Genomic DNA, 15,254 nt, shown 5'->3' with positions numbered 1-15,254 from the left:
ACGTATTTTCAGTAAGTTACCGCCCTATAGCCAGGGCTAAGGGTATTTCAATTAGCAAACGTACGTTTGTAAGCTATTTTCTCTGTCATACCTTTTCTGCTTTCTTCTGCTGTAGCTTTTAAAATATTACAAGTTTTTATCATTGTTATTATTATTATTATTGCATAAAATTTAGCACGAAAAAAAAACAAGAATCTAATCTGAGCAATGCAAAAATTGTAGTTTTACACGGACATACCCGCAGGGGCGCCCCGGGAGGTCACGGGAAGTCACCGTGACCTTCCACAAATTTCCTTCTTCGGCAAATTTTGTCGGACGATTTGGAAAAAGGATCATCATTCGGCAAAATTTGGTGTTCCATTCGACAAATTGAGAATGGGGTCGTTTCCGAAATTTTAAAAGTATTTTTTTCTGAAAGAGCGTGCTTAAAAACATAGGATCTGACCTTTTTTTTAAATAATTTGACGAAGTTTAATATTTAAAAAAAAATACTTTAATCGGTGCGCTTTCATTGTTTACGCTTCTGCCAGTGACATCATAAATGATGAAATGCCATTCACTGTTGCTATTCGCAGAACGTAATAATTAATTTGCTTCTTTACTCACGGGTACTGGCAACGGTATGGTTGATGACAAGCGTAGAGCGCAATATTTAATTCGCTTCGTGATTATCATAACGTGAAATCGCGGCAGACAGATGCGCCAAAAGTACATCATTAGTGACGTCATCAAGACCACGCCTTGCTTGAAAAATCGGACATTTTAAAAAAATAATTAAAAAATAACTGTTGGAAAATGAAAGTATTTTCTTGGCCCATGTTATTATTTTTTGAGCAATCACGATTGCTTATTGTTCTCACTTGACTGTTTTGATGTGCTATCATTTTATTTTTCCGCCAGCATCCTCCGCAGCATCACCGTCGACCGGCTCCTCACGATGCTGCTCCTATAGCGAAAGCCGTCTCCAGGTCTCATCCATATGCTACACACACGCGCAAACATACACAACTACACACACGCGCAAACATACACAACTACACACACACACAAAAGCACAAATACATACACCTACACAATTACACACATACACAAACACATACACACACAAACACATACACACACTCAAACACATACATACACACACACGCATACATACAGATACCTACACATAGATACAGACACCTACACATACACATACACCTACACACAACTACCCACAAACTCATCACACTCATGCCTACACACAACTACCCACACACTCATCACACTCATGCCTACACACAACTACCCACACACTCATCACACTCATGCTTGCACACAGACACAAACATACATGCCTGCACACACATACACATACCCCCCCACACATAAACACACATGCCTACATACACACACATACACACTCGTGATTGCGAAAAACATAATTTGAATTCAAGAGGTTAAAATTCAAATTAATTTTTTTTTGCTTATTCTATCAATTTCAGTGACTAAAAGTAGTATTTATGACTGAAGGAAACAACCCCATTTTTTCGTTCTCCCAAAAATTTTTAAGTTCGGAGCACGCCTGAATACACAGATGGAAATATAACACGGGGTGATGAACTAGAGAGCACAGATTCATTTTTTTAAAAGAATGTTTCAAAGAAAAAAAAATTAAAACTGTTTCTAAAACTGGTTGCAACCTTTGATCGCGGACTTTTCTCTTTTAGGCGGTATGTTTTGGGACTAACCTCTGGTATTGACGATCTTGGCAGCCTAAAGTGGGACTTGACGCTATCCCTATTTGTGTGTTGGATGATTTGCTTCTTGGGTCTTATGAAAGGCATCAAGAGCTCTGGCAAGGTATCTACTGTTATCACCTTTTCTCGTAGTATTTAAAAAATGAATGAATTTCACACAAACTGTTCTCTAGATAAACAAAAATTCTCCATGGTTTTAGTTTCTAAACATACCGACACAGTGATATACAGTAGACCCTCGTTTTACGAGGTTTTATTTTACGCGGTTTAAGATTTGACACCTTTATTTTGTTTTACGCGGATGAGTTTCGGTTTTCGCGGATGCGGCGATGCAAACAGATGAAATTTTCCCCTCTTTCAAAATCCAAACTCCTAAAGATTGCAGATTACGCGTAATAAACTGCATTTTGGCCTGCTAATAATCGAGCTTGGGCCATTGGAGACATTTTATGCAATTGGTTCTGAGCTCTTTCCATAAGTAAAGTTATCGAACTCACACAGTTCTGAACTCACTGGAAGAAGAGCTTTTAGGAGTGACAAAGGAGGACAAAACCAACGAGGATACAGACGACGTTCACATTGAAAATTTTGAACCATTCCTAGACAATGGAAATGATCTTTCTGATTTGTTAGTGGAGGAAGATTCTATCATTGGGAAATGACGCAAGTGATCAGGGATGCGTTAATGCTCTGCAAAGAATTACAGAGAAAATTCTTAATGACTGCCAAAAGACTATCATTGCCAGCTCCTCTTTATAAATAGAACACAAAATTAATTTATGTTTTCTTTATGCATGTTGGGCATAAAAGTCGATATAAGTACACATTAAACTCATTATACAATTAGTCATCACTAGAATGAAGTATTTTGTTATCTACGGAACCAAACCCCTATTTTAACGCTAGTATTAGGTCTCAATTTACGCGGTTTCGATTTACGCGGCATTTCCATGGAACGTAACCCCCGCGTAAAACGAGGGTCTACTGTAGTGGATAGACGCTGGTCCCCCCCCCCCCCCCAAAGGCGGCGAAGTTTTGAATCTGGCTCCCATCGGTAGATTTTCAAAATTTAGAAAATCGACAGCATCCATGTCATATGATTATGCGACATATAAAAGAGTATTCATTTGGCTTTGAGTATTCCCGGAAAAATGTAACTCTAGTTTCGCATCAAAGAGAGTCCATTAGCCTCTACCTGGTGAGGAAACTGGGCGTTAAAACTCTCTTGGTGATGACATCCGCCGTTAGAAGTGCCATATAATTGGAACCTCTAACGAATGTAATATCGAATGAAATAATCGAGATAATCGAATGAAATATCTGGCGATTACAAAAAGTAAAGCTTCTAACGCAGACCCAGTTTTAACAAAAAAAAAAAAAAAAAAAACTAACAATTAAATGCTGTGAAACAAGCAATTTGAAATGTCATATTATGGTGTCACATTATTTGAAGAAACTAAATTAGATCAATGTGTATAATATTGAGAATCCTCGTTGAAAAAAAAAATTCTTTTGCTGCAAACAAAAAATATTTGAATTCACGAGTAGTTTCCTAAACGCAAAAAGGAAATGTTAACTTAATCTGAATCAAGTTAAATTTATTACAATTAATTAACAGATATACAGAAATAGTATGTCTTCTTTATCAAATGTTTCGAAAAATTTAAAAGTTGTTTAAATACGTAACACATTATTGCTCGCATACGCGGTAGCAAAAACAGCGCGACGCCATTACGCCCATCACACATTTTTTGAGGTGGTCTGCAGACTGTCTCTAAATCGGAGAGATTTTTTTTTTTCGCTTTCTGCACGAATTTCTTAAATTTCAAGCAGAGAAATACAGTTCGAAGTGAAATGGAAAACGAGCGGATGTGTGCATCACATGACTTCCTTTTACTCCAATTTAATGTCATTTCCCCATTATTGGCATTTTTAATGTGATTCAATAGTTCACTTTCTAAACATCACCAACAGTGGCCAAATTGAAACCAGATTAAAAAGAAAGAAAATAAACGCCAAGTTTTCGACAAAACTTGGCAACCAAAATACTGGCGATATATCGCCAAGTGTCCGCCAATTATAACACCACTTGAGTTTACATAGAAATTAACAATGATTTCCCCCCAAAAAGGGGCAAAAGAACCCTTTAGAAACACCCGAATGCAACCAAAAGGGGAGGTGCACAACTAGACCCCACTAGGAGTCTACGCACCAAATTTCAACTTTCCAGGACATACCGTTCTTGAGTTATGCGACATACATACGCACATACAGACGTCACGAGAAAACTCGTTGTAATTAACTCGGGAGTCGTCAAAATGGATATTTCGCGTGTCTATACATTCTTAGGCACTTATCCACGTGTGGTCGAATCGAAAAAAAAACTCAATATTCATTCGTGGGTGAGTAAAATGCAAATTAAGGTCGATTTTTGAGTGAAATTGTTTTCGCGAATGCAGTACTTCCTTTTTTGTAAAAGGAAGTAAAAAGTAAAAACAAAAAACAGGTATCTAAATGAACGGAAAACTTCTGTCTGGGTTAGCGTAAAAAAGTTCTCGAGTTTCATACAAAGAAAACTTGACACCTTCGGCCCATTTCCTTCCAATTTTCAGATTGTAAGAAATCTTGACCATTTAGAATTGGATCTAAAACTGTACATTGGTGTTTTTCAGATAGTTTATTTCACTGCAACATTTCCGTATGTCATCTTAGTGACCTTAGTTATTTATGGCTGCTCACTGAATGGTGCTTCCTCCGGTTTGAAATACTTCTTTATTCCTGAGTGGGGGAAACTTCTGGACATAAAGGTAAGAGCTCATATACTAATTGCTAACTAACTAAAACTATATTGTTAATGTAACTAAAACTAAACAACTAAAACTATATTGCAAATTTTAAAATTGCAATGTTTTAAAAATGATTTTAAGTTTAGCCGAATTTAAAGAGGACTGATAAGCTAAAAAGCATAAAGCACTGTAAAAACGATTCTGAAACGTTCCTAGAAAATAATGGGCGGCTGATGTGCACCATTTCTGCCAGTAACATTTCTTGCAAAAACCAGGAACGTTTTCTTTTAAAAGACGGTAACCTTCCTTAACTTACTCTTGAATCTTTCTAAAAATCTCCCCGGTTAAATCCAGTCTGAAACCTTCAAGGAATATTAGATAAGTTTTACGTAACTGATTAGAAGGTTTCTGACTTTCTAAGAAAGCACCAGAAGCATCAATGCTACCATAAACAAAGCTAAGACAGAATTGCAAGTAAGAACCAAGCATTCCCCTCGCCTGCGATTATTGCCTTTCAAAGTTGCAGTTATTCAGACACTTATTCGCTTTTATTGTGAGCTTAGGCAATCTGGACGAGACGTCATCGAACTGAAGCCAATATACTTATTAAACACGCTCGATTTAACTTTAAACCGGTAGCTAAAAATGTTTTTCACAACAGTGAAAAGTCTGTATTCGTGCAACTTGTAGCAGTTCAGGAAATATTTTTGCAAAGCAGGGACGGATACAAGGGTGGGGCGATCGTCCCTCCCTTGAGGGCTCTCTACCGGTAATTTTTCGAAAATGAAGTTCAAAAAACGCAAATTTAGACACGTTTCATTGATGTTGGGAAAAGGAAGGTTTGAGTGAGAGACTCTATCCTGGAAATGTTTGAGAATTAAAGTCCAAACCCTTTGTGTTCAATACTTTTAAATCAGTATACGCAGTAAAAAGTAAGTAATAAAAAAAAAATCGACCCTCCCTTGAAAATGTTTGGATCCGCCTTTGTTGCAAAATACTTGATTTGACGGGTAAATGATGAAAATCCGTGAAATATCGAAACGTTACACGGAAATAAACAGTGACTTTTCGGAAATTTTCCCCCATTGATTAGCTGTCTTGAAATTTCAGATCTAAGTTAAAGCCTACTTTGAGAACTCATGTTTCACAATTTATACTGCTTGTACAGTTACGGCATCTTAAATTGATAAAATGACAAAATAATAGCGAAGTGCAAGTTGATTGATAGTTTGTTGATTCAACATTCTCCAAACTTTTTTACAATGTAAAATAAAATATTGATTTTAAAGTTTTAAAATAAGAGTCTGAAAATTTATGAATACAAGGCTAGTAAAGTATGAATAAGTTAAGGCAAATTTCAGAAACATAATAATCGGCGGTTTATCACACATCGAGCTTCAAAAATCTAAAATAAGTAGAATAGTAGGATTAAAATAAATATAGCATAGTGTAAAAGTTTTTTTTTTTTTGATACTGAAAAGGAATAAATATTAAAATCTGAAAATAAATTATGAAGCATAAATATTAAAAGAACAGTTGACGAAATTAAAAAAAAAGAAATCAACTGGAACAAAATTTTAACAACATTTTTTACTAGATTGTAGTTCTGCTTAAAGTTTAAAAATATTGAAATTAAAATTAAAAATAATAATGAATGTAAAAGTTAATTTTGCATAGAAGTTTATTTGTTTAGATATATGAAAACACCACTGTTATGAAAATACAGGTTAAAAAAAAAATCATTATCCTGAAACACCTTCTTAATATACACATTTTGGGTAATTTTAAAAAGCTGCCAAAAACGATTAAAATATTTAGGAAAAAGCTTTTATGTATCAGTTGGTTCGCTCGAGTTAACCATTAATTTAGGTTTTTATGAATTATTTAATTGTAAGAAATTAATTTTTTATTCGTGCAGGTAAACACTTAACTTATATACTAGAGTGGTGCATTTATGAAAACAAAATATTTTTAGTCAACTTTTTTTTTTCAAATAAGAAGCATTAATAGCTGACTTTACGAATATTTAATACTTTGTATTACAAATCAAAGTATATGGGACAATTGGTCACATGCTACAACGTGGCGCCATAAAAAGCTAAAATATCAATTAAAGAACTTGTAGACCTAAAATCAAAAGTGTAAAATTTTGAGTTTTAAAGAATTTGCATCAGTAAACTGCAAAGAAAATCAACTAATCTTTAACTAATTAATCATTAATTTTATTTTATAAAATTTTAAGTGAAACAATGATTACTTATTATACATGCTTTACTAAGCTGATAAAAACGCTACTGGCAAAACTGGACTTTTTGTGTTAAATTTTATTCAGCAGAAAAGTTGCATTGTTTTGTAAAAATATAAGTACTTTTAGTGCTAAGACTTTTGTTTTAAAATTTAATTCGTTTATAGTCTAGTGCTTAAAAATCTCATTTCTCTAATATTAAAAACAAGATTGTCTGAGTCTGTTTGCTTTGGAGTAAAATATATTGTCCCGAACTATGTTACAAAATTCTTTCAGAGTGCAGTAGAATGCAACAAGAGTTTTATTTCTAAGATTCCAGTTTTCTTTTTTAATTCCGATTTTAAACAAGCAAATTCTTTTGTTCTCTACTCTTTGTCATTTGAAGCTACGAAAAACTGCACGAGATATTTCATTCCGCGAGTAAAATTTCTGTTTCTAGCCGTTCAGGGTCTAATTGAGTAAGAGCCCATGGGTGCCAGACATACGTCATAGTATAAAGGCCCAAAATTTTACTGCGTAAGCGCACTGGAGCAGGTATGAAGGGTTCGCTATTAGTTAAGCTGACTCGTGCTGGCTTTGGCGGGCAAGAGGTAGCAAAGGCGCGAAAAAATGGTGAACAAAAACATAGTATAACGCGTGATTTTTTAATATTTTATTAGGGGTACTATTACGAGTTAAACCTTACAAAGCCAGACACTTAGCGCGCTGGCTTTGCGCAGCCAGACACTTCAAAGCAGGGAAAAAATGGTGCACAAAAACATCATAGTATAAAGCGTGATTTTTTTATATTTTATTAGGGGTACTATTACGAGTTAAACCTTACAAAGCCAGACACTTAGCGCGCTGGCTTTGCGCAGCCAGACACTTCAAAGCAGGGAAAAAATGGTGCACAAAAACATCATAGTATAAAGCGTGATTTTTTTATATTTTGTAAGGGGTGCTACTAGGAGTTACGCCTTACAATGCCAGACACTTCGCACGCTGGCCTTGCGCAGCCAGACACTTCAAAGTTGGGAAAAATCGCGTCCAAAAACATCATAGTATAAAGCGTGATTTTTTTATATTTTGTAAGGAGTGCTACTAGGAGTTATGCCTTACAATGCCAGACACTTCGCACGCTGGCCTTGCGCAGCCAGACACTTCAAAGTTGGGAAAAATCGTGTCCAAAAACATCATAGTATAAAGCGTGATTTTTTTATATTTTGTAAGGGGTGCTACTAGGAGTTATGCCTTACAATGCCAGACACTTCGCACGCTGGCCTTGCGCAGCGCTTTATATTATGACGCTTTAAATCACGCTTTATATTATGATGTTTTTAGACACCATTTATTTTAAGTGTCTGGCTGCGCAAGGCCAGCGTGCGAAGTGTCTGGCATTGTAAGGCATAACTCCTATTAGCACCCCTTACAAAATATAAAAATATCACGCTTTATACTATGATGTTTTTGGACACGATTTTTCCCAACTTTGAAGTGTCTGGCTGCGCAAGGCCAGCGTGCTAAGTGTCTGGCATTGTAAGGCATAACTCCTAGTAGCACCCCTTACAAAATATAAAAAAAATCACGATTTATACTATGATGTTTTTGGACACGATTTTTCCCAACTTTGAAGTGTCTGGCTGCGCAAGGCCAGCGTGCGAAGTGTCTGGCATTTTAAGGCGTAACTCCTAGTAGCACCCCTTACAATATATAAAAAAATCGCGCTTTATACTATGATGTTTTTGTGCACCATTTTTTCCCTGCTTTGAAGTGTCTGGCTGCGCAAAGCCAGCGCGCTAAGTGTCTGGCTTTGTAAGGTTTAACTCGTAATAGTACCCCTAATAAAATATAAAAAAATCACGCTTTATACTATGATGTTTTTGTGCACCATTTTTTCCCTGCTTTGAAGTGTCTGGCTGCGCAAAGCCAGCGTGCAAAGTGTCTGGCTTTGTAAGGTTTAACTCGTAATAGTACCCCTAATAAAATATTAAAAAATCACGCGTTATACTATGATGTTTTTGTTCACCATTTTTTCGCGCCTTTGCTACCTCTTGCCCGCCAAAGCCAGCGCGAGTCAGCTTAACTAATAGCGAACCCTTCATACCTGCTCCAGTGCGCTTACGCAGGAAAATTTTGGGCCTTTATACTATGACGTATGTCTGGCTATCATGGGCTCTTGGACTATAAGGTTTGCTTATTTTGAAAATTTTGCAGACGATAAAAATAATTTTCGAAAACAATTATGGAACATAAAAGTACGCAATAAGAATCGTTTGATTTCATTGAGAAGGTTATAAAGATATTCGCAACTCCAGAGCTCGAATACGCTAAGTTGCGGTGGTTAAAAATACTAAAGAAAAAGGTAAAATATTCCATTCCACGTGTTTTCTTTGGGTGTCAATTACAGGCTTCAGACAGTTTGTGGTGTAATGTAGTTTCAGAAGAATAGAAAAGAAAGCTTCCCACAAACACGATAGAAAAATGACTGTCATTCACTAAGCGTCAAAGCAAGTTATAAGTTACGGCATGCGTTTGTTTTACCTTTTTCATCTGCCATTAGACAGTGGCTGCAGCGCCCCCTATAGTTTATTGGAGTTGCGAATAGATCAAGGTCAAGAAGACAAATTGCAGTATCCATTCAAATCAATCTTCCATGATTAACGCTTGAAAAAAAACCACGGCTGCTTGAATTTATAAGTAAAAAATCATTAAAACTTTCTTATTTCTGTCGTAATAACTAAGTCATAAAGTTTTAATGACCTTGTGTGCATAAATAATGGAAAATAGTAATATTTAAAAAAATGTAAGAACTAAAAAATATTAAAATATTGAAAGGTTTGCTCTAAAAATATTTACTTGTATTTTCAAAATAATCTTTTGAATTATGTACTTACAAATTTACAAGACTCATTATAAGTTGTGCAAAACCATAGAGAAGTTAAAAAATTAGAGTTTTCAGCAGGGTTGCCCTCCCCCCCCCAAGTTCAATGGCGCAACCCCCCCCCCAATTTTCTCAACCCTCTTTCCCTTTTTTTTAGTTTTTAGCTTTTTTTTTAATCAATTTTTTAAAACATTTTGTATTTAATTTATTTTTAACCGACTTCAAAAAGGAGGCGGTTATCAGTTCATACCGTATGTATGTTTTTTTTTTTTGTTTGTCCACTCATAGCGTCTCACCTAGTGAACCGATTTTGATGATTCTTTTTTTGATGGATAGGGGATGGCTCAACTTAGGTCCCATTACTTTGTTTGACCATATTTGTTCTTTAGAAAAAAAGTTATGGGCAAAAAACAGTAAACTTTATGCAGTTTCCCTATTAAATTGTAGCGAACTTCGCACTTTTCATCCGTGGATAACGGTGGCTCAGTGGTAGAATTCTCGCCTCCCACACGAGCGACCCGGGTTCAAATCCCGACTAGGACAAAGTGAATTTTACTAAAATTTCGTTTCTACTGTTTCCCGTATTTTCTCGAATGTTATATTAATTTCTGTATCTTTCCAAGTCTTTTGAGTATTCGCTTCATTTGGCTTTCACATTGTCTTCGCTATCTTCATCTACGCGACAACATGAAACTCATTGTTATAAAAGTTTGGTGCCATATAAGTGTAACATTAATAGTAATTGTAATGATAATTTTGAATAAAGGCTTTTCTAAAGCAATACAGTGATATAGAGTCTTATTTCTTACTAGGTAACTTCTTACTTTTACTGAAATATCTACATTTACACAAAAAAGAATAAAATAAAAAAATTTTGAAAAAAAAATAGAACCGACTTCAAAATTGCTCTAAAAAGTGAAAAATAATTTTATTCTTTAAACACCATCGATAATACTTTTAAACATAATTTTTGAAGTTGGCGCAAAAACAAAAAGTAAAATCCATTGTAACCATGCTTCGTTCATATTTTTATCAAAAAATCATCCAAAGTTAGGAACGAAACATTTATATCGTTACTAAAATATGCTGTCATCAATGCGTAATGCATGTGGTAGTGAAGAAACTGGACCTGGTTAAATTCATACTTGTAGTTGAGTTATGGCTGTGAATGATTTTATCGATCGTTTTTGCGCCAACTTCAAAAATTATGTTTAAAAGTATTATCGATGGTGTTTAAAGAATAAAATTATTTTTCACTTTTTAGAGCAATTTTGAAGTCGGTTCTATTTTTTTTTCAAAATTTTTTTATTAAAAACAGTTTTTAAAATTAAATTAAATTTATTTATTTTTTTATTTTGTTTCATTTTTTTAAAATTAAATTTACTTCTTAAAATTTTTTTTAAATTTATTTTTAATTATTATTGTCATTATTATTTTATTTGAAAATGTCTGTGTTACGCTAATGACATACACACACAGACACACAAACTAAATAAATTAAATTAAATATAAACAGATTAAAATAAAATAAAATAAAATAATTAAAATTAAAAATAAATCATTAAATAAATTTATATAAATAAAGTTTTTAAAAATTTAAAAATCTCCCCCCCCCCCCCAATTTTGATGGCGCAATCCCCCCTGTGGGTACCCCTGGTTTTCGGTACAACTCAGCTATAAGTCGGTGATTAAAAACGTTTTTCGCAGTAAAACCTATTTCTTTCTATTGTAATGTAATCTTCAATTACTAATTTATAGTGGCATGATCATGTAAGTTAACCATTCTTTCTTTTTGAAATTAAATTCTTTCAGTATAAATCTTTAAAGTAGACTAGAAAAAAAGGGGAGGGGGGGGGGATTTTTCGTAAATGTCCATAAACTTTAAAAATATTTTAAGCTAAGATTTATTATTTAATTTTTGCTAATCTAAAAAAAACTGATGCATTGACTTGCGTTTTTCAATTATTTAAGGTATGGAAAGCCGCAGTGGAACAACTTTTGTTCTCTCTTAGTCTCGGTTGGGGTTCCCTCATCGTGTATGCTAGTTACAATAAATTCGATAATACGCTTCAGAGGTAAGTGAAAAATCCTACAAAAAGAGTTCAATTTATATAACATGAAACTCTTTGCTCTATAACTCGAATATTTCAATGACATTACGCAAAAGTTCTTTTTTTCTTTTTCAAATGTGGAGGCAAGTTGCTATTTCACATGAGCTTAGGGGTCGTGTACAAATATTGTCATATTTTGAGGAGGGTCTTTAATTTGTGAAAAGAGGGAGGGAGGGAGTAACAAGAAGAGTGCCAACACACATTTTCATTGACATAAAAGGTTTTATTAAGCACCTTTATTATACTTGGCCTGATTGTCACGGAAAAATCTGAGGCCTGCTTTTGCTTACATCTTTGCAACTAGACTACTTAGAGACTTTGGGATTTCAATAAATGATTTGCTTAATCTTGAGGTACAACTTAACGCTAAAAAATTCAATTCTAAAATAAAATTATTATTTCGGTTTGGATAGAAAACAGCAAATTTCATGTGATTTTCCCACTAAATGTTTAATAACCCATTGCTGCAAATTTTGTTGCCATTTAACAGCAATATTGGTAGTAATTATAATAAAAAATTCAATCAAAGCTTCTCTGGAGCGAGCATGAAATTTACCCACTCTCATTGCTTTCTTAGGATTTTTATCCTCATAAATGACAAAAATCGTAAACAGAACTAAGTAAAGAGATACATTAGGATGTTTATCACGAGTAACTTGTATGTTGGGAAACATAAATTAGTTTGGAAAACCTTTAATATTTAAATGATTTTGATTAAATTAGAAAAAGAATAAATCCTAGAGAGGAACAAGGATTAGTTTTAGACACGCGTATAGGTTTTTTCGTTTCATATGAAAAAATATGAAAAAGCATTCATATGAAAAAAAAGATGAAGTTTCGTGATGGTAAAATTATTCTATTTCTGAAATATTCTTACACGAAAAAATATAAAACAACAGATTTTTTTTAAAAATACTAAGCACTTTTCATAATGCACTCAAAAGGACAAAAAAACTTTTCTTGGTCAGAAAAGACAATTTAAGTATTCCTGTAGTTTTCAAAAATTCCAAGAAAATGACACCACAAACAATGACAAGTGCGGTTCTAGTCATTTCAAACCAAACTTTCCCAATAAGAAAGATATGCACGCTTTAACACTCAAAGTTATGATTGAAAGCTAGATAACGATAAAAAAAATTTTCTTCTTGACGTCAGCCGCACTTTTCTTTGTTTGTGGTGTCATTTTCTTGGAATTTTTGAAAACTACAGGAATACTTAAACTGTCCGAGAAAAGTTATTTTGTCCTTTTGAGAGCATTATGAAAACTGCTTAGTATTTTTTTTTTTTTAAATTCTGTTATTTTTAATGTTTATGTAACACAACGTGACAAGGGGAGAAGTAAAGTGTGATCCCTTGTGACAAATGGGGAGGGGAGTAAATATGTTGAAAAAATGTTATTTATGGACAGCAAGTTACTATTCCACAAAATTTATAGTTATCTGTAAAAGATCAGCTAGTACGTAAGCCATCGTTGTCCCAAACACAGATTCACAATAATTCGCTTTCTCCACGAAAGATGGCGTCCCCCTTCATCATCATTCTCTCAATTTGGATTATGAGGTTGACGGGGAAGGAAATTTTCAAAATCATTTTATTTCTAAGATAAACTACTTAACGAAGCTTACAATCTTAAGTGATAATTTTACTGTGTTATTGGTGAGTAACTTGTTTAGTTTCCGAGGCTGTTTATAGTAAAAGTATCTTTTTACCTGAGCGAAGGCTTTGTTGGCTCATCGTTCTGAGAAACTCATCTTGAATGTTTAATTGTTTACTGAAAACTCTTTGAAGAAAACTTACTAAAAGATCTAAAAGATCATAATATTAAATTTTAAACGATACTCTTTCGAGCTGCCAAGTATACTTCATTAAATTACTTTCTTAATATATTTCAAACAAGGTAAGTTTCTTCGGTAAGTTTTCAAATTTCCTCAGTCCACTCGCGCCACTTAGGCAACAGCGTTTTTGTTTTGCAATCCTCTGCTTAAAACACATTTTGCAATTTATGTGACGTAACATTCTTTACTCACATGTACTGCATTTAGCTGTTCATTTTTTTTTGCAATGGGGTCGCTTCCAAAATTTTAAAAGTATTTTTTCTGAAAGAGCATGATTAAAAACATAGGATCTGACCATTTTTAAATAATTTGTTTAAGTTTAATATTTTTAAAAAATTACTTTAATCGGTGCGCTTTCATTGTTTACGGCTTCTGCCGTTGACGTCACAAATGATGAAATGCCTTTCAGTGTTGCCATTCAGAAGAGCACAATATTTAATTCGCATCTTTACTCACTTGTATTGGCAACGATATTGTTGATAGCAAGCGTAGAGGGCAATTTTAATTCGCTCCTTGATTATCATAACGTGGAAACGCGATACAAAGATGCGCCAAAGAGCATCATTTGTGACGTCATCAAGACCACGCCTTGTTTGAAAAATCGGAGATTTAAAAAAATTAATTAAAAAGTAACTGTTGAGAAAATGAAAGAATTTTCTGGGTCCATTTTGTTTATTTTATTTATTTTTTATTTTTTGCTTATTCTATCAATTTCAGTGACTAAAAGTACTACTTTTGACTGAAGGAAACAACCCCATTATCAAATATAAATGCCTCAGAAATTTCACATCGAGATTTCGTCGATTCTTTGCGTATAAATGTGTAATATACGTGTAAGCTGTTTTTGATTAGTTACGTAATGATACTAAAATCATTACATGAAGTATTTGTGCAATAAACCTATTAATTGCTTTATTTTAAAAAAGGGATGCTTTGTTCGTCAGTTTGCTAGACTTCGCAACAAGTTTATTGGCTGGAATTGTGATATTTGCCGTCCTTGGAAATTTGGCTCACGAAATGAATGTTGATATTAGTAAAGTGGCGAAACAAGGTGAGTTTAACATTTCTACAGTTTTTTACTTTCTTCTATATCTAATATATAGAAGAAAGTATTGGATTCGTGCAAATTTTCGAATTTCGAATTTTGACGGATTCGAACATTTTGAGGTGTGCTGAGTCCATTTCGACTATTTTTGGAAAATGTCTGTCTGTGTGTGTGTGTGTGTGTGTGTGTCACGTCTGTGTGTGACCAGTTTTTTGTGGCCGCTCTACAGCAAAAACTACCGCATGAAATTGAACGAAATTGGGTACACATATGTGCCCCTATGTGAACTTGTGCCCATTGGTTTTTGGCGCGAATTCCTCCAAGGGAGGTGGAGCAATGGGACGTTTTTTGAGTTACGCGTGCTTGCTATTCCTCAGGAAGTAACTGGCGGAATCAAACAAAATTTGGTCCATATGTTGCCCCTAATTTTTTTTTGAAGAGAAAAAGAAAGTGAGTGGAGGAAAGAGAGAGAAAGAGAGATAATAAGCACTCTGTTTACTGCAGTAGAGTCCCGAAAACTCGACACTCGATAAACTTGCCAGATACAGAGAACTGGGCCTAACCCTGGCAGGACGAAAAAAATCTATGGTGTGCGGGACAGCTTTTGGTTTACATTAGGTCGAGTTTTCGGGA

General features: G+C 34.3%; 1 protein-coding gene across 1 annotated transcript in view; it reads left to right on the top strand.

The window, feature by feature from the left end:
• Positions 1–15,254, top strand: part of LOC129227307 (sodium- and chloride-dependent glycine transporter 2-like) — a 60,012-nt gene that overhangs the window by 28,449 nt on the left and 16,309 nt on the right. The window contains exons 6-9 of the mRNA XM_054861852.1: positions 1,710–1,842; positions 4,412–4,546; positions 11,602–11,705; positions 14,503–14,627. Coding sequence (XP_054717827.1) covers positions 1,710–1,842; positions 4,412–4,546; positions 11,602–11,705; positions 14,503–14,627 — 497 coding nt within the window. The remainder of the gene's footprint in view (positions 1–1,709; positions 1,843–4,411; positions 4,547–11,601; positions 11,706–14,502; positions 14,628–15,254) is intronic.

This window comes from Uloborus diversus, chromosome 1 (assembly GCF_026930045.1).
Source record: "Uloborus diversus isolate 005 chromosome 1, Udiv.v.3.1, whole genome shotgun sequence".
NCBI lineage: Eukaryota > Metazoa > Arthropoda > Arachnida > Araneae > Uloboridae > Uloborus > Uloborus diversus.
This window is presented reverse-complemented; position numbering and strand designations above follow the sequence as displayed.